Below are 20,276 nucleotides of genomic sequence, written 5' to 3' on the forward strand. Positions count from 1 at the left end.
ATATGCCTTGTAAACTGACACCATTCAACTTAAGCATACACTTCATAGGAAAAACAATTTCAATTTTCTCATTTTAGTTTTTAAAAAATAATTTCAATTTTTTACTAATAAACCAAGAACCGCTACTCAGATCAAACAATTCAACAGGTCAACCATTCGGGTCAGCAGTTTGTTGACTGAGCCAACAGTTTTTTTTTTTTTTTTGAGAAATGTCGGGCGCGGTGGAAAGCGGAACCAAATACATTACCAGTTTCTCAATTGAACAATTCGACCGCCTAGGTCAATTTAAAACCATGATTTACCTTTGCTGCATTCTATGAACAAATAATAATGAACAAAGAAATCTTTTTCTCCCACATTAATCAGGTTAGCTAGAATCCAATTAAACAAGGACTACAAACTCTAATGTAAAAGCTACCATAGGAAAAAAGAAATTGATTTTAGCTTTAAAAGTGTTTTTCTATGATAGGTAAGCTGGATTGTACAAAGGGAAAATTCCCAATTAGTACCATGTACTTTTGGCCTAGTGCCACTTTGGTCCCCAAATTTTAAAATGCGACCATTCAGTATCCGAACTTTCAAAACATGGCAATCCAGTACCTACTGTTAACTAGCTATTAACTAGCCGATAAGTGACATTTGAAAAAGACACAAATGTCCTTCGAATGTCATCTAATTTTCTTTATCAACCATCCAAACATTGACAAAAAATTAACAGTCTCAAGACCTTGCCTTTTCTATTCAAGAAAGTTGGGATCACCAAAATGCCCACTCAAACGTGACCCCAACTTTCTTGAATGGAAAAGGCAAGGATTTGGGACAGTTAATTTTTTGTCAACATTTAGATGATTGATAAAGAAAATTAAATAACACTTGAAGAGCAATTGTGTCATTTTCAAATGCCAATTAATGGCTGATTAACAGCTATTTAACAACAGGTACTGTATTGTCACATTTTAAAAGTTTGGGTACTAATTTGTCGCATTTTAAAGTTTAGGGACCAAAGTGACACTAGACCCAAAGTATAGGGTACTAATCGAGAATTTTCCCTTATACAAATAAAATGTCGTCCTTCAAAGAGCCACATTTTTCCAATCTTCAAATTTTTATTATTTTTTATTTTGTAAAAACTTTAAATGCAACACACGTTCCCTTTTACAAGCAATGTAAAAATCTAGTATATACATAATATTAAGACAGGACTACAAGATAACACAAACATTTTACCACGAGGCCTAGTGTTACATCTTAATGCCCCAACAGAGCACCTGGACTTCAAGTAATCCAGGCAAAAATTATCAGGAGAAAATAAGAATGATTACAAGATATTTTTACCTTGTATTCTAATGTTCCAAACTGCTACTCGAATAGCAGCAAGGCTCGAAGTCACCCAGGCAGAAAGCATCGAAGAACGGATCACCCAGGTTTGCAATGCCTGAAAATACATCAAGCAGATTATTTGTCCCACAATCAAATCTGATTGAATTGCATGCAGATATGATCATCTTAAAGGACAATAGGGAAAAGCACATGTAAGTGGTTCAAACAGCGAACATCAACCAAAAGCAAACTTACCTCTACTTTCTCTTTAAACTAAGGATCAGAGATGAACAAAAAATTGAAAGAATCATCAACAAATATTACAACAGAAATGCTTGCGGAAGCTTCTTGCCTGAATTGATACAAAATGCATCTATTAATATTCTCAAAATCAACTTTGAGTACTTGTTTGGAAACAAAATATAAAGTTGAACAAGTTTATCGACTACATACCAGTCATCTCCACAAGCTGAACTACAAAAAGCAACAATCATGTTTCTTCACTTGACTCCACTGCAGTTGAACAATCAGGAACCTCAACTGTTGAGTTAAGATAGGAGGGCCCATCCTCCACGAAAGGAAGTAGCCTTCCTAAATGTAAGCTGTCTATGACCCAGGTAGCTGGCTGCATAAAAATGCTCAAATATATATATGCAAGCAGCCAACCAACAAAGCCAAGTAAGATCCCAATAACCGGAAATATCCAGCATGTTGTTATACTAACCATCATGGGTAGCTTTTGCTCCAAAGCACAGTGCCTCAAATGACGTGATGCCCTACTTACATCCTCAGCAACAATAGCACCCACAGAATTTTTTCCGTTCTGCAAACTCTGGATTAACCACTGGAGAGTTCTGAACACCTGTCCTCCACCATGCTAAGCATCCAACAGGGATGGATCGAAAGAAAAGATAATTTCAGAAATGCAATCACAAGAATGGTGGAAATATGACTATAACAAGCAGCAGTCCAACTTACAGAACTACAAAGTGTATGACAATATCAAGGGATGCCTTAACCAAACATCGAAATAAAAACCACTTAGCAAATTAAAGTCCATATTGATGATACAAGACCATATAATATCCATTTAGCATTTTTATACATTCCCACTATTAACTCCAATATGAAATTGAAAATCCAAATTACCAATGACATATCAAAGCAGCTTCTTCAAGAAGGCTTTAAGCTCATAGCCATGGTTAGCCAGTTAATGTATTTCAACTTTTCTGTCATCCTTGGATAATAGAAATTTAAAACTTGTTTAAAAGATCAAGCTTAAAATTAATATGCATATACAGTACAAGCTACAAGTGGGATTAGTACATCTTCCCTAATGCACAGATTCAGGGAACCCAGTTTACAGAATAACCTGTTAGTCAAATCAATGCAGGTGTGGACTACAGAGAAAGAAGAATAAGGCTGAGAGAACCCAAGATGTGGAAGAAATTTCGAAAGTTTGGCTCACAAGGTTCTCTAGGGCATGCTAGCTATCACTCCAAGCAAGTTGGATATCTGTCCTAAGCCCACCTCATATTCCACTAGGAATGAAATCTTGATGCTAAAGTTTCTTCAGGTTTTGCAAGTGTCAATATGGCATTTACATAAATACTGTTCTTGTTGGTTTTATATGTTTTAAGAGTTTGACTATGATGCCGAAAAGGCATCATACTGGAAAAACTTATAGCCAATAAACCACCATCATAAAAGTAGTAACCAACCAGGTGGGCTTCTATCAAAATTCACGGGGGTTTTTGATTGGTCAAAGCCCTTCCAGTATCATGTATTTCCTGCATCATGGCTTTTTCCATGTTTTAAACTTGTTTTTTTCTTTAGAAGATATTAAAGGGTAGATTGTATCTAGTCCATATTTTTTTTGTAAATAAATACCTGATTTGTACTATCCCTACTATTTATTGTTTATTGTTAAAAAAATTATGATTTACTAATGGTCATTGCTTGGTTCAATGGTAGACTCTAGTTTTTACAAGCATGAGAAAAAAGGATTCAAATCAGATATACCATACATTAGATATATATCCAATCCATCCTCCCCAAGACCCCAGATAGCAGGGACCAGATTTAGGTAATGGTCCCTTTTGTAAAAAATATGGTTTACAGAATTTTATAAGTTCTGTTTTTCTTAATTCAGATGGCAAGGAGTTTCTGTTCAAATTCGCAGGAATTTTATTTTTCTGTATTTTTTTATTGAATAAATGAGTATAGGTGTCATCAAATCTACATATAAGACCCCTTACTGTAATCCAAACTGAGTTGAATATGGAATAATTTTGTCTCAAGCCGTTCTTGTGTGGTAAGTTACAAACTAGTGCAATCTCTCTCTTCTCTCTGTTCTTATATTCTTCCAACATCCTCCTTCTGACCATCTCTGGTCCTACAAATTATATCTGAATCTGTTCTTTTCTAACATATCTTTCTCTAACTCTAATGTTTTCTTCCTATCCATTCTCACATCCAAATCTTCACTTACACCAGCAAAGAGCATATATAGTTTCAGAAGACCCTCTTCTTATGCAGTGTCAAAAACTTAGAACCAGTATCACACAAATTCCTGCTTAACAAGTCAACCAAGAATGAAACTTATGCATCAAGTTGCTAAATTAATGAGTGTTTTATTCATATCAATTATCAAAATCTATACAGAGATTACTAAACCCTTGAAGGTCAAATGTTCCCAAAGTTTGTACTCAACTTATTGTCGTAACTCGTAAATAAGCCACTCCTATCTCCCTTCCACCACATATAGCAGCTTAAGTGCATAAAGACAGCAGGAACTAAATGATGACGATCATGATCATTTGGTATATGTATAAGGAGAAATTTGTTAATTAGAAACAGAGCATCAAGGAAGAACAAGATAAAAAAGTGAGTTATTAAAACCAAAAAATGATTACTTATGCCCAGATCAAGTCCTCACCTTAACAATATTTGCCAATTTAGTGCAAAAACTGTGTCTTCCATGGAGCATGACACCAACTCTATCAAATATGTAGGACATGTTATCACAACAAACCGGGTGGCCTATTCTCCTGACCTTGGCATTAGTTTGATTTTGTAGAATCATGTATCTTCTGGAGAAAATCAACCTAGAAAACTTAGTTGCGGAAATAATTGATACATATGCTTCATGAAGAGGAGGAACAAATGCATGTCTAGTAATTTTTTTGGAGGTTGTTCATCTCTTCAGTTTTTCCTATTTGCAGCACTGTGATCATATTTATTTTGGTCATGATGAATACACAAGGAGACAACACAGACTCATTTAGACTCAGTATAGTAATATACCAACTAATTAGAACTTCTTGTTTCCATAAATGTTTCAAAAGAGTAAATACAAGGAGTACGTGGTTAACAGTTCAATGGGTACAAAGATCAACCAATAGTTTGGCTGATACCCTAGCTAAAGTAGTCAATAGACAGCAGCTCTTTTGGGTTCAATTGTAAACGATTCTATTGGGGGGAGGGATAGGTGGACTATGCCCTCATCATGTGAATGATATGTTCTGTTACAACATCACGTTGTAATATTTATAAGTTGATTTATTAAGAAAATTCATGCTATTCATCAAAAATAAGATTTCAAAAGTAAAAAACGATATTAGCCCTCCTAGCCTCCAAATAACCAAACGATAAAAACTAAACAGGGTTACTTTAGTTAATTGGTGCAGATTAAACCTTTTTCTTCAGTTTATGCTGATGTCCATACCAAAATAAGGGTGTAATCAATCTTGCATTCTTTTACCTAGAATCAACTACTTGGCACCAGAGCAACTTTAAAATTTTTTTTCTGGTGCAATGGGTTCTGCCAATTACTGATATCATCTGACAACTATGATGATATCAGCACACCATATAGATGGTATTGACTGCTGAAACAAAAAACCCTGGATCTGAATATGCCCTGATTTTAGAAGAATTTTGGTGTAGAAATCAAGAGAATTAGAGACCATTTGAGCATTTTTTATGATTTAATAAAAATTTGGTGTTTTATGTCAGTGCAATACATTACTGTAGTTCAAAACAACCAGTAATAGTAGGACCATAAAAACCAGCATTAAATGAGTAATGTATGATAGAAGGAACTTACTTATCTGGATTTAACATTGAACCTGCCACAATTGAATCAGTAAGCCAATGAGCTTTCAGCAAGAAGGCATTTACGGCACAACCATATAAGAATTTGGTTGTTTCTAACTGCCAAAATACATGAAAAAGAATTAGTTCCTCGTAAGAGTTCATCTTAGCTACCAAGGCAATGGTATTTTTCTAATAAATTCCAATATGTCTAAGCATTTCTTTAGATGCATGCATAGTTGTCAAGGTGGGCGCCCTTGGAGGCACACCTCGCCTAATCGCCAAGCAGTTTTCTATAGCATGTTATAAAAAGCTTTTATATTCTTACTTTTTTGAGGTTATAATTATAAAATAGACATTTTTAAACTAAAATATTCATTTTGTGTGTTTATACACTAATTTTTTTTATTATTTTCTTATTTGTTAGGGTTTAATCAACACAAACATTGCTAAATGCTGTATTGAACCCTCAAAGACTTCAAAACCTGAACCAATAAGTAAGGAAGAACATAAAATGTTGTTCAATCAACACATTTTCTTCTTTTTCTTTACTAATTGTGTGTTTATATACTGTTAAAAGACTGGTTAAAGAGTGTTTTTTCTTATGTTTTTTATTTATATTAGTGTCGCAGGGGTATTATTGTAATTCCCCTTGTCTTTATGTTATGTTCAGTTGCCCTAATATAAATATTAAAAAGCTGGCGCCACCAGAAACTTTTTGATGCTCTCAAATCTCTCTCCTCTCTTCTCTCTTTCTCTCCTCTATCTTTTCTTCACTTCAGTTCTGCAGTTCTGGACAAGATGGTATCAGACCAGGACTGTTAGATCTGAAAGAAGAGATCGAGCAAACCTTTTACTGACTTCTCCCTTCGCCAGATCTAGATCCAGATTCAGATCGGACTGAAGTACTCTCTCTCCCTTTCTCTTTTTCTTTTTTTTCTGGTTGTGTGCCAGAACAGAACCTGTAATAGGTTCAGTCTGTCAATGTGAGGCGAACAGTCCCTCCTCTTTCCTTTTTTGTGAGATCGGCTGATCCCTGTAACAAACTGTAGGTTGGTGATGACCTTTATATGCTGCGACAGCAGCCTTCTGGTGAACTTGTAGGTCAGGGGATGACCTATATATGCTGCAACAGCAGCCACACTTGATTTGTAGGTCAAGAGAGGACCTGTACATACTGCTACAACAGCCGTACAAGATTTATGGTAGGCTAGTGATGACCTGTGAGTTCGGTAACAGCATCATAAGGATTGCCGAACCCTACAGGAAGGTTGGGCGAAATTTCAAAAATTTCTTTACTCCCATCCAGGAATCCTATTCCCAATTTAGAAAACTGCATTTTCAAGGTTCGTTTTTGTAACCAAACCAGACCAAATCTGAAACCAAAAATAGGGAGGGATATACCTGATACGGAATCCACGCAAGAATGCTCCTTCCAACATAGGTGTTCACACCCAAAGAGTGTACCAAATCCTCCCTCCACTGAAGATGACAGCTTGGGATGAGGCAGGATCAGCAGGTAGTTCTTCACCAAGAACTAGTGATTTTTCAGCAAGAATCGAATGGGATAGTGAGCATAGCTTCTAAATTGTTTCTTCTGGCAAGAAACAATATCAAGATCGAATCTTTGATCAAATCCAAGAACTGGAGGTCGAACAGGGTAGGGCAGCAAGAGCAGGAAGAAAAAGAGATGAAGGCAAGATCAGTCTAACTGAGTTGTCTTCTCTTTGTATTGAGTGAGTGTGAATTCAATATTCGCCCTGCTCTATTATTTATAGCCGTAAAGAGACAATTTCCTAATATCATTAGGAGTTTCCTGATCCAAATCTTTATTTGGATCTGGACTCTTTAAGTGATAAGGATAATCCATTATCTTATCTATAGATAAAGATCAACCTTCCTAATCAAATTAGGAGTTCCTTGATCCCAATCTTTATTTGGATCTGGACTCTTTAAGTGGATAAGGATAATCCCTTATCTTATCTACTGATCCAAATCCCAGATCCGCCCCTATTTAATTAATCTAATTAACCCAGTTCGAAATGGGCTTTTAAGCCCATTAAGCTTTCAGGCTCACTTCCAGTTTAAGGGTATTACACAGAAACACACCATAATAACATGAATCAAATATGTACTTTATTCATTTACAATAAATGTCATAATGTACATCATGTTGATTGGAGCTAAAGGCATACACTGTCTAATAGTGATGACTGAAGTACTATAGTTGACCTAGAAGGTGGCTGCTTGGTTTTTTTATTATTCCTGGTGCAATTTCTTTCCCCCAAAATTAACATTGTGTGTGAAAGGGAAATAAGTTTGATTATTCAACCTCTTCTAGTGTGATCTAAACAAGCTATCATGAATAGTGACATATGTTGGGACCCTCATGGGAAGCCAAGATGGACTCAAGAATTGATTAAGAAACAAGGTTCAAACCTGCATGAGAGGCTAAGCCAACAAGATCCAAGAAAATTCATTGCAGCAACCATGGCCACTCAGGAGACCCAGCCTACTACTACTACAGTTCAAACATACACAACTGGTTCTGACCCTAGGGAGGATATCATTAATTCCTTCCGTGATCATTTAGAGCTTTATGGTAGGGCAATTTGCCAAATGGATGCCCCCCCATCAACTTCATATGCGTCTACATCAGGTAATTCTGCCCAACTCTCCATGTATCGTCTCATTCCTCTGCCTCTCCTTGGATAATTGATTCTGGAGCGTCAAAACATATGACCAGTAAGTCTACCTACTTTCAGACCTATCATCTTCTCTCTGGAAGAGACAAAGTCAGGCTGGCTGATGGTTCATTCTCTACCATAGCTGGTCAAGGGACTGTTTCTCTTCCCTTTGGCCCTACACTGTCTGATGTTTTACATGTTCCCCAATTCCCTATTAATTTGTTTTATGTTAGTATAACCAATTCTTTAAATTGTTCAATAACCTTCTTCCTTTCTCATTGTGTAATCCAGGATTTGGACTCGGGAAGGTGATTGGTAGAGGGCATATGGTGGATGGTGTCTACTTGCTGGAGAAAAAGGTTGGCCTTGTAGTCATTGAGTCTAAGAGTCAATCTAGTAAGAGTCAAGCCTATTTATGGCACAATCGTCTTGGTCATTTATCCTTTGATTCCTTAAAGATTGTGTTTACAGAGCTGTTTAAGTCAATGTCAGTGTCAAAGTTGATATGTCAAACTTGTCAATTGAGTAAACATTGTAGAACTCATTTTTCTTCAAAGAATACTAAATCTGAATTTCATTTTCATATTGTTCACTCTGATGTTTGGGAACCAGTCACTCTAACATCTGAAAGGGGCTACAAGTATTTCATTACCTTTATTGATGATTATTCCCGGTATACATGGGTATACCCCATGAGAACTAGGGATGAAGTACCAAAAATTATCCAAGACTTCCAAAGAATGATTTTCACCCAATTTCAAACCGAAATCCAGATCTTCCAATTTGATAATGCCAAAGAATACTTTAATAATGACCTTACGGAGTTCTTTACTTCACATGGATCTCTCCACCATAGCTCCTGTGCTCGAACACCACAACAAAATGGTGTTGCTGAAAGAATGAACCACCATCTTCTTGAAGTAGCTCGGGGAATACTGATTCATATGAACGTCCCCAAATGCTTTTGGCTTGAAGCTATCCTTTGTGTTGCCTATCTCATTAACTGTATGTCGTCTCGGTAGTTAGAGTACAAAGCCCCGCATCAGCTTCTGTTTCCCAAGGTTCCTCTTTTGTCTATTCCTCTCCGTGTTTTTGGTTGTCGTTGCTTCGTTCAAAACCTGTCACCCACTCGTGGGAAATTAGATCCTCGTGCTATTCCTTGCATATTCTTGGGATACCCTTCAAATCAAAAGGGGTACCGGTGCTTTGATTCTGTTTCTTGGAAATATCATGTTTCCATGGATGTCACCTTTTTTGAGAGTGAACCTTTCTTTCTTGTTTCTCCTCAGGGAGAGTGTAGGCATGAGGACAAACAGGTTCAGAACCCTGCTCTACCTCAGATTCAGCTCCCTCCTCTACCTAATCCTCCTCCCTTCCGTGTTTTCTATCGTCATCATAAAGGCCAACCATGTTCAAGAGCTATGGAGCATCAGGAAGTTGTACCACCAATGCCATCACATTCTCCAGGAACGGGTCCTACACATTCAGGTACCTTAGTTCCCATTGATATTTCTGACCCAATTGCTATTGATACCTCAAGTGCTGATGATCTTAACCTTCCTATTGCTGTCCGGAAGGGTGTTAGATCTTGCACCACCAAGCACCCCATTTCCCACTTTGTTTCCTGTGAAAACATTTCACCTTCCTTTCGGGCATTCCTCTCTTCCATTGACAGTGTACCTACTCCTAAGAATGTGGCAGAAGCTCTCTCAGTGCCTGAATGGATAGATGGAAGAGATTAATGCATTACATAAAAATGGTACATGGGAATTGGTGGATCTTCCTAAGGGAAAAGAACCAGTTGGATATAAATGGGTATTTATAGTGAAACATAGGGTTGATGGCATAGTGGAAAGGTATAAAGCTCGTCTAGTGGCAAAAGGGTTCACTCAAGTGTGGGGTGGATTATGCAAAAACTTTTGCACTAATTGCAAAGATGAACTCCATTAGGGTTCTCTTCTCTTTAGCTGCTAATTTCGATTGGGACCTTCACCAATTGGGTATTCTTGACAGTGTAGCCGGCCAGAGATAAGTGGAAGAGGAGAGAAGAGAAGAGAAGAAGAAGAGAGGAGAGAAGAGAGAAGATTTGCAATGTAATAGTACTGGTGGCGCCAGTGTTTATTTTACTATATATAAGGCGACAGAAATAACAAGGGAAAAGACCCTTGTGCCCCTGAGTACAATAACAGACATAACAGAAATAAAAAACACTTTAATTAGCCAAACAGGCCCTAACATCTGCAACTAAGTTATTTTAACATTATTCCAACACTCCCCCTCAAGTTGGAGCATAGATGTCAATCATGCCCAACTTGTCACACAAATCTTTGTGCCGCACATGATGAAGACCTTTGATGAAAATATCTGCAAGTTGCTCTTCCGAGCTGACATATGGTGTGCACACTTCTCCACTTTAAAGTTTCTCTCTGATAAAATGCTTGTCCACTTCAATGTGTTTCGTCCTATCATGTAGAACTGGATTAGCAGCAATATTGATGGCAGCTTTATTGTCACAGTAGAGTGACGTAGGATTGCTTACTGCGAAACCCAGTTCACCTAACAGATTTCTTATCCACATGATTTCCGCAACCCCATGAGCCATCGCTCTATACTCTGCTTCAGCACTGGATCTAGCCATCACACTTTGTTTTTTGCTTCTCCATGTGACAAAGTTTCCTCCTACAAAGGCACAATAACCACTGGTAGACTTTCGGTCATTGACTGCTCCTACCCAATCTGCATCAGTATATACTTCCACTTTTAAGTGAATGTGTTTCTGGAACAACAAACCAGCTCCAGGAAACTTCTTGAGATATCTCAAGATCCTCTCTGCAACCTCAAAGTGAGTTGTCCTCGGGCTGTGCATGAATTGACTAAAGACACCCACTGCATAGGCAATATCAGGCCTGGTCATAGACAAATACAGAAGTCTCTCCACGAGTCTCTGGAACATCTTTACATCTTTCAAAAACTCTCCCTGACTATCTCCCAGATGGTGATTAGGTTCAATAGGTGAATCATATGGTTTTACCCCCAACTTGCCTGTATCTTCTAGTAGATCCAGTATATACTTCCGTTGGGAAATAAAGATGCCCTTGTGAGAGCGGGCAACTTCAATTCCACGAAAGTATCGTAAGGGGCCTAGATCCTTCACCACAAATTTAGTGGCTAAGAATTTATTTAGTCTCTAGATTTCAGCCTCCCAATCTCCTGTGATCACTATGTCATCCACATACAATAAGAGCTGCAATTTTACCTTCACCTCTTTTTACAAACAGGGTATGATCTGACTGGCATTGTTTGAATCCCATCTGTTGGACTGCTAAATGGAACTTACTAAACCAAGCCCGAGGTGATTGTTTCAACCCATATAAAGACTTTTTTAACCTGCACACCTTTTGTTCACTACCTTTGGCACAGAACCCTAAGGGTTGGGTCATGTACACCTCTTCCAAATCACCATTCAAGAAGGCATTCTTGATGTCCAATTGGTGAAGATCCCAGTCAAGATTTGCTGCCAAGGAAAGGAGAATCCAGATGGAGTTCATCTTCGCTACTAGAGCAAAAGTCTCCGCATAGTCCACTCCATATACCTGTGTGAAGCCTCTTGTTACCAGTCTAGCCTTGTACCTTTCAACAGTTCCATCAACTTTGTGTTTCACTGTGAACAGCCACTTGCACCCCACTGGTTCCTTCCCCTCAGAAAAATCTACCAACTCCCACATACCATTTTTGTGTAAGGCATCAATTTCTTCCTGCATTGCATCTGTCCATTCAGGTTTTGACAAAGCTTCTGCCACGGTCTTAGGGATGGAAACACTATCCACAGAAGATAGAAAGGCACGGTACGAAGGTGAAACATGCTCATAGGACACAAAGTTAGAGATAGGATGATTAGTGGTACAAGACCTAACACCCTTTCTCTTAGCAATAGGAATATTAAGATCATTGGGGACAGGTGAATCAACATTTAAAGGAGCAATGGGAGCAAGTGTACCTGGCCGATGAGACGGATCTGCCTCGGGTGAATCCGATGATGTTGGTTGCATAGTGTCCGGCTCCACGGCTCTTGAACTCTGCTGGCTCTTATGGCGACGATGAAAAACCCAGAACGGAGGAGGATCGGGTAAAGGAGGTAGTTGAATCTGAGGCGTTGCCTGTTTCTCCTCAACCCTACTCTCCCCCTGAGGAGAAACCGAGAAGAACGGTTGACTCTCAAAGAATGAGACACCAATGGAAACATAGTACTTGCGGGCAATGGGATCATAGCAACGATACCCCTTTTGAGATGAAGGGTAACCAAGAAAAACACAAGGAATAGCTCGAGGGTCAAGTTTACCACGAGTAGGTGACAGGTTGGGGACAAAACGACGACACCCAAAAACATGCATCGGAATGGTGGATAGCGGGGCTGTAGGGAACAAGAGCTGATGTGGGGCCTTATACTCTAGTAGCCGAGAGGGCATGCGATTGATGATATATGTTGCACACAATACTGCATCCATCCAGAACTGTTTTGGCACATTCATATGAATCAGCAATCCACGAGCAACTTCGAGAAGGTGACGGTTTTTCCGTTCAGCCACAACATTTTGTTGAGGTGTCCTGGCACAAGAGCTTCGCTGAAGTGACCCACTCAAAGCAAAGAACTTCGTGAGATCGCTATGGAAATATTCCTTTGCATTGTCCGACTGGAAATTATGAATTTCCGTTTGGAACTGAGTGAACACAATGCGTTGAAAATCTTTCACAATTTGTGGCACTTCATCTCGAGATCGCATAGGGTAAACCCAAGTGTATCGAGAATAATCATCAATCAAAATAACAAAATACTTATAGCCAGCCGCAGTAGGTAGAGTAACAGGGCCCCAAACATCAAAATAAACAATATGAAATGGAAATTCAGATCTTTTATTTCTTAAAAGTAAAGAATTTCTACAATGCTTACTCAATTGACAAGTTTGACACTGTAACTGACTCACTGACAAGGACTCAAACAACTTTGGGAACATAACTTTTAACGACTCAAAAGAAAGATGACCTAAACGACTATGCCATAAATAGGCCTGACTCTCACTCGACGAACTTGTGGACTCAGTCGCCACTAGACCAGCATTATTCTCCAACACGTAGAGACCATCCACCATGCTTCCTCTACCGATCGTCTTCCCCGAGGTCACATCCTGAAACACACATGAAGACGGAAAAAAAGGTGACTGAGCAGTTCAAAGAGTGAATAATACTACTAATGGACAACAAATTAATAGGTAATTTCGGAACATGCAGGACATTAGGAAGAGTAAGGCCAAGTGGGAGAGGTATGGTGCCTCGGCCAGCTATGGTAGAAAAAGAACCATCAGCCAGTCTTACCTTATCTCTCCCAGAGAGAAGGTTATATGTTTGGAACAAATTTCACCAAAGTCAATAATCCAAGGTGAATCAGTAGTATGAGATGACACATGGAAGGCTGTGGCATTACCTGATGTAGACGCAAATGAGGTAGGAGTAGGCCCAGAATCCACCTGGCGGAGAGTCCTACCATACAATTCCAAATGTTCACGGAAGGAGTTGATAATATCTTCCTTAGGGTCAGAACCGGGATGTCTCTCCTGAGTTACGGAAGGACTAGTCTCTGTCGATGCCATATTAGCTGAGTTATACCTTTTTTGATTCTGCTGGCCTGGTTTCTTGCCCTGATCCGGTGCTAACTTCTTAGCCAAATCCTGTGCCCATTTAGGTTTTCCATGGAGATCCCAGCATGTATCTTTAGTGTGTCGTGTCTTCTGGCAGTGAGTGCACCAAAGCTTACTTTTATCTTCTGATTTTTTCTGAGTGTCACCCCTTTTAAAGCCACCTCCGACATTTGTATATGAATTTCCCCGGACCACTAGGGCAACTGACTCCCCTTCTACCCCATTCATCACACTTCTGCTTTCTTCTAACTGCACCAAGGCATACACCTCCTGGACTGATGGCAAATCTTTACTACCCAAGATCTGTACCCTGATGGACTCATATGACGGATTCAGCCCTAGGAGGAAGGCAAACACGCGTTGTTGTGATACAAATGACTTATAAGCCTTTGCATCTTCATCACACTTCCAATTCACATTCTAATATTGATCAAGTTCTTTCCATATTGATGTCAAATCAGAATAGTACATCGAGAGACTCCTCTCCCCCTGCTTGCAAGTAGAAGATTCAGCTTGTAGTTGATATATCTTGGCATAGTGTCTCTGTTCTGAATAAGTGGACTTCGCTTGTTCCCATATCTCACATGCAGTTTCAGCCCACATAAAAGTCTTCCTTACTTGTGGCAGCATTGAAACCAAGAGCCAAGACATCACCATACTGTTCTCTTGGTTCCACCTATCATGCTCAGCACTTCCATACTTCGGTTCATTTACTCTCCCATTGATGTATCCTATTCGCCCCCTAGCAATGATGTAGAGTTTTATCCCCCTAGACCACTCAAGGTAATTCAGACCATCAAAGGGAATGACAGCCATGGGAAAGCTCATATCCATTCCCCCACTCACTCCATTGTGGCTCCCTGAGATCTCTGAAGTAGCAGAATTCTCAGTCGACATGGTCAAGCAGTTAATCAGTCCCACACACCGGACTTAGGACCCCTCCTTACTCCACAAAACAATGCTCCACTCAATTCACACCCACACACTCGGGTTTACCAACCAGATTGAGCACAAACAGTACCAAATTCCAAACAAAACTCAGGTAATATTCGGCAGATTTCAGACCTGTATAGTTTTATCAATCCCCACCTACCAGAATTCTAGAATGTCTAACAGTCACTAATCAGCAGGAGAGATCCTTCTTACTTACAGTCAACTCAAACCATTGAGAAGACAGGTCAGCATTGATCTACAGTTGTCTTAACACATGAACAGGATCACACGATCCAAAAAAACTAGGGTTACACAGGTTCGACAGCATTCAGCCGCCCCAAATTCATAGGGTTTTCACTCGACACATGACCAAGGAGAGTAAAGAAGAGAAAATATAGGGAGAATTGTACCAGTCGTAGCTATTCTGTAGTCCGGAATTAGATTTCCTTTCTGCTAGTCTGTTCGATCTGTTCTTTGGGTTGATCGATCTTCTCTTGACAGTAGGGTTGATCAATCTGCTCTCTTTTAATCAGCATTCCCGCTCTGATACCATCTTGACAATGTAGTCGGCCAAAGATAAGTGGAAGAGGAGAGAAGAGAAGAGAAGAAGAAGAGAGGAGAGAAGAGAGGAGATTTGCAATGTAACAGTACTGGCGGCGCCAGTGTTTATTTTACCATATATAGGGCGACAGAAATAACAAGGGAAAAGACCCTTGTGCCCCTGAGTACAATAACAGACATAACAGAAATAAAAAACGAAATAAAAAACAATTTAATTAGCCAAATAGGCCCTAACATCTGCAACTAAGTTATTTTAACATTATTCCAACAGGTATCAAGAATGCATTTCTAAATGGTGATCTACAAGAAGAAGTGTACATGGCACAACCTCCTGGTTTCTAGGCTCAAAGTAATGAACAAAAGGTTTGCATTAAAAAAGTCTTTATATGGCCTAAAACTGTCACCAAGAGCCTGGTTCAGCAGGTACCAAGTAGCTATGCAACAAAAGGGCTACAAGCAATGCCAATCTGACCATACATTATTTGTGAAAAGAGAGGAAGGAAAAATTGCAGCCCTAATAGTGTATGTTGATGATATATTTATCACTGATGATTGGAAAGATGAAATTCAAATATTGAAGGGATTTCTTGCTACTCAGTTTGAGGTGAAAGATCTAGGCCCTCTGAAATACTTTCTTGGAATTGAAGTTGCCCGCTCACAAAAGGGTATCTTCATTTGTCAAAGAAAGTATGTCCTAGATCTGTTATAGGATACAGGAAAGTTGGGGGTGAAACTAGTTGATTCCCCTACTGATCCTAATTACAAATGAAGTGATTGCCCAGGTGAATCTATCAAAGATGTGAAGCAATTTCAGAGGGTTGTAGGAAGATTGTTATATCTCTCCATGACTCGGCCAGTGGCTATTGTACCTTTGTGGGAGGAAACCTAGTGACTTGGAGTAGCAAAAAGCAAAATGTAGTGGCTAGATCTAGTGCTAAAGCTGAATATAGAGCAATGTCTCATGGAGTGGCTGAAATAATGTGGTTAAAAAATCTATTGAGTGAACTGGGATTTATAGTTGATGGACCTATGACTTTGTATTGCGACAACAAGGAAGCCATAAGTATTGCTACAAACCCAGTACTACATGATAGAACCAAGCACATTGAAGTAGACAAGCATTTTATCAGAGAGAAGGTTGTCAAAGGGGAAGTGTGCACTCCCTATGTCAGGTTCGAAGATCAACTTGCAGACATCTTCACAAAAGGGCTACATCATTTGCGGCACAACGATTTATGTGACAAGTTGGGCATGATTGACATCTAGGTCCCAACTTGAGGGGGAGTGTTAAAAGAGTGGTTAAAGAGTGTTTTTTCTTATGTTTTTTATTTCTATTAGTGTCGCAGGGGTAATATTGTAATTTCCCTTGTCTTTATATTATGTTTAGTCGCCCTAATATGAATATTAAAAAGCTGGCGCTGCCAGCAACTTTTTGATGCTCTCAAATCTCTCTCCTCTCTTCTCTCTTTCTCTCCTTTATCTTTTCTTCACTTCAGTTCTGGACAAGATAAACTAATTTCTTCTTCTTCTTCCACCTTTTCTTTTCTTTTCCTATAACAGAAATAGGGGTTCAGCCCCTATATTTATTTTATTTTATTTTCTTTCTTCTTTTTCTTCTCGTGAATATGTTGGAATATGTTGATTTTCTATACTTTAACATGAAATGTATAGTTTTCTTATGAAAATTATAGATATTTATTAAGGAAATATGATTATGGAACCTAGGGAACTACCCTAGGATACATGTTTTTACTAAAAAAATCCATCGCCTAGGCAACGCCTAGGTGACCCTCACCTTGGCACCTTGAAAACTATGGACCCATGTGCCTTATACTTTATTTTATGCACCTAGTTACAGCCCATGGTAACTTTTCCTTGAGGAGGTTTTAACTCCCAAGTCTAGTAGTGTTTCCATCTCCTTAGTCATAGGCTCATAGCATCCCTTCTTTTATGAGAATTCATTGCCTCTTCAACAGTTTTAGAATGCATAGAGAATAAATAATAGAAAAGAATGCATAATTGAATGAAGACAAAGAATTACAAGACACAATAAGGTATAAGGCATGGAACATATGAAGTTTTTATAATAAAGAAAATATAAAAATAAGAGAGATACAACTAAGCGATGACAAGATATTACCCCCATCAAACAATAACTGAGCCAAACCTACACCCCTCCAATGAAAATCCACCTTTCCAAACAAAAACAAAAAAAAAAAAAACACCCCTATAACCACAACACCTGAAATGCTTATTCTCAACTAACACCCCCCCCAACATCACAAGCCTCCACATTTTATTTACTCTACTACTTACCAATCTTCCATCCACTAAACCAACGACTAACCCTTTGTGAGACAGTGAATATATATTCAAGGGTTAAAAAGTAAAAACTGTAAAATTACAACTAAAATTGCATAGTGAGGTTGATCTCAAATGGTGAAAACTGAGACTGAGACCCCACAGCGATATCAACAGAAGAAGATAATGGCCTCACAGGAAAACACTCATGATACAGTGAGGCCACCTCGCAGAATGACTACCAAACAAGATAACATGACCTTGCGAGGCCAAGCGGAACATGACAAAGAAACCTCGCTAGGTCGCAAGGTAAAATCTTGTGGACACCATGCAAATAAGGCTCAAGAGTATCAACTGGTCCTTAACAATCCAACCTCATGACCACATTCGACCTCACAAGGCCGGATCACAACCTCAATGCTAGGAAGCTAATAACCTAACCCCAATGGCGTGGCCACAATCGACCTCGCGAGGCTGGATCACAACCTCAATGCTAAGAAATTGATAACCCAACCTTGCAACTACACTTGACCTCGCGAGGCTGAATCAAAACCTCAACACTCAAAAACCAATAACCCAACCACGCGGCTACTATTAGATAATGTGTATGCCCCCAACTCCAACTGATGTGTTGTACATAACTTGTAATGAATAAAAGTTCATTCATTTCATTTGTTATGGGTTTGTTCTACTAGATCACCCCTTGGTTCATATTGGTATTATGTGTGAGGCCACAACCAAGGGATAGACTTTAGGAGTTTATCATGACAAGGTTATCATTTTCATACCGTCCAAGGTAGTGGAGCAATGGGTCTTAGCTGCTTAGGTTATGACCTAAAGTGTGAGAATGAGTGTTTGCAAGAAACATTGAACTGGACCAAATCCAGGTGTTCCTGGACTTTGTGATGGGTGGAACAACTGGGCGTAGCATTTAATCCCTAGACTTGATACTGGTATCAGGCTAAGTACAGACTTGTCTATCTTTGATATTCCAACCAATGAGATCCTTTTAGGGTAACATACCCGAGTATGTTGGGATATTCAAGGATGGTATGTCAACTAATGATCTATGTGATAGGATCTGTTACTATGTTAATACATAGAAAATGCTCTATACAGCTTCCCATGATGGATACCTGAATCCGTTGTCAGTAGGATTACATAAATCCTCTATAAGGGAGCAGCCCATTGCATTTTTCAGTAAATCGTTGTCCCAACAGGCCCAGTCAAAGTCCATGTATTAAAAGGAATTGATGGTTGCAACTCTCTCGTTCCAGAAGTGGAGAGCTTACTTGTTGGGTCACAAGTTTATTCTCAAAACAGAACAGAGAATCCTGAAGCTTCTTGGGGACCAAAGAGCCTTAAATTTAGAACAACAAAAATGGGCTGCCAAGCTCATGGGGTATGAATTGTTGATTGAGTATAAGCCAAACCCATTGAATAAGGTTGTTAATGCATTGTCTCAATGGGAAGAATTGGCCCACTTATCTATTTTGAGACCTGTCTATCCACTTACAGAGAAGATTCAAGAGGAAGTTTTGCAAGACCTGGAGCTAAACTGTATTAGAACCCAATTCCAACAGGACAGTTCCTGGATACTTTGCAGTATGCTCCATTCCACTCTACAAAGGGCCCATGGTAGTTTCACCATCTTCAACCCATTTGCTCGACCTACTTAAGCTCTTCCATGACTTAGCAGATGGGGGCCATTTGGGGGTTCTTAAAACCTACAGGAGATTGGCAACTCACTATTATTGGAAGGGGATGAAGAAGGCAATTCAGAACTATGTGATCATGTGTCCCACATGCCAACAACAGAAGTACATGACTCAAGCCCCCGCTGGACTCTTATAGCCTTCCCATTCCAGAGCAAGTGTGAGATGACATGCCTATGGACTTCATAACAATTTTGCAAAAACCTATGGGAAAATCGGTGATCTTTGTGGTGGTAGATAGATTCAACAAGTATGCTCACTTTATGGGCCTACCACACCCATATTCAGCTGCTCAGGTAGCCCAAGTTTATGTTTAGAATGTGGCCAAGCTCCATGGACCCCGGTTTCTATAGTAATAGACAAAGACCTAGCACTTATGAGCCACTTCTGGGAAGAATACTTTCGGGTTCAAGGAGTGAATATGTGGCATTCTACTAGTTACCACCTGTAGTCCAATGGCTAGGCTGAGGTGCTGAAGTTAATTGATGTTTGGAAACATACCTCAGGTGCCATGCAGGAGGAAAGCCCACATAATGGACGAAATGGTTGCCTTGGACAGAGTACAGGTACAATACCTCATACCATGTGGCAGTTGGAACCACTCCTTTCAAGATACTCTACAGTCGTGACCCACCTCCCCTCCTACCATATGAAGGAGATCCACATCAGTAGCAGAGATTGATGCCCAACTCTCAGCTGGGGACACAGTCCTTAAAGCATTGAAACTCCACCTTTACAAGGCCCAGCAGCAAATGAAGCCCCAGCATGATAAGCACCACCGCGAAGTAACATACCAGGATGGGACCTAATTTACTTGAAGCTTCAATCATATGAACGGTCCTCTATTGCTCATTGTGCCTGGCATAAACTGTCACCAAGGTATTTTTGGCCCTTTCCATGTCATAGAACGAAATGGGTCTGTTGCTTATAAGTTCTAGTTACCTCAGTCCTCCCGACTCCATCCTATATTC

General features: G+C 39.4%; 1 protein-coding gene across 9 annotated transcripts in view; it reads right to left on the bottom strand.

Annotated features, from left to right (window-relative positions):
• Positions 1 to 1,086: 1,086 nt before the first annotated feature.
• The window catches only part of LOC148845419 (uncharacterized), a 53,452-nt gene continuing 34,262 nt past the window's right edge, over positions 1,087 to 20,276 (bottom strand). For 5 of the 9 annotated variants that reach the window (XM_088952836.1, XM_088952828.1, XM_088952837.1 and 2 more), the window contains 6 exons: positions 5,429 to 5,535; positions 4,259 to 4,412; positions 2,045 to 2,197; positions 1,774 to 1,945; positions 1,576 to 1,672; positions 1,087 to 1,435 (listed from right to left, as the gene is read on the bottom strand). In XM_088952836.1, coding sequence (XP_088808962.1) covers positions 1,811 to 1,945; positions 2,045 to 2,197; positions 4,259 to 4,412; positions 5,429 to 5,535 — 549 coding nt within the window. In that variant the 3' untranslated portion in view covers positions 1,087 to 1,435; positions 1,576 to 1,672; positions 1,774 to 1,810. Of the gene's footprint in view, positions 1,436 to 1,575; positions 1,673 to 1,773; positions 1,946 to 2,044; positions 2,198 to 4,033; positions 4,116 to 4,258; positions 4,413 to 5,428; positions 5,536 to 20,276 lie in introns of all 9 variants that reach the window. The other 4 variants (XM_088952829.1, XM_088952834.1, XM_088952833.1 and 1 more) reach the window with 3 other exon arrangements.

This window comes from Nelumbo lutea, chromosome 7 (assembly GCF_056320005.1).
Source record: "Nelumbo lutea isolate HS-2025 chromosome 7, American lotus-T2T, whole genome shotgun sequence".
Taxonomy (NCBI): domain Eukaryota; kingdom Viridiplantae; phylum Streptophyta; class Magnoliopsida; order Proteales; family Nelumbonaceae; genus Nelumbo; species Nelumbo lutea.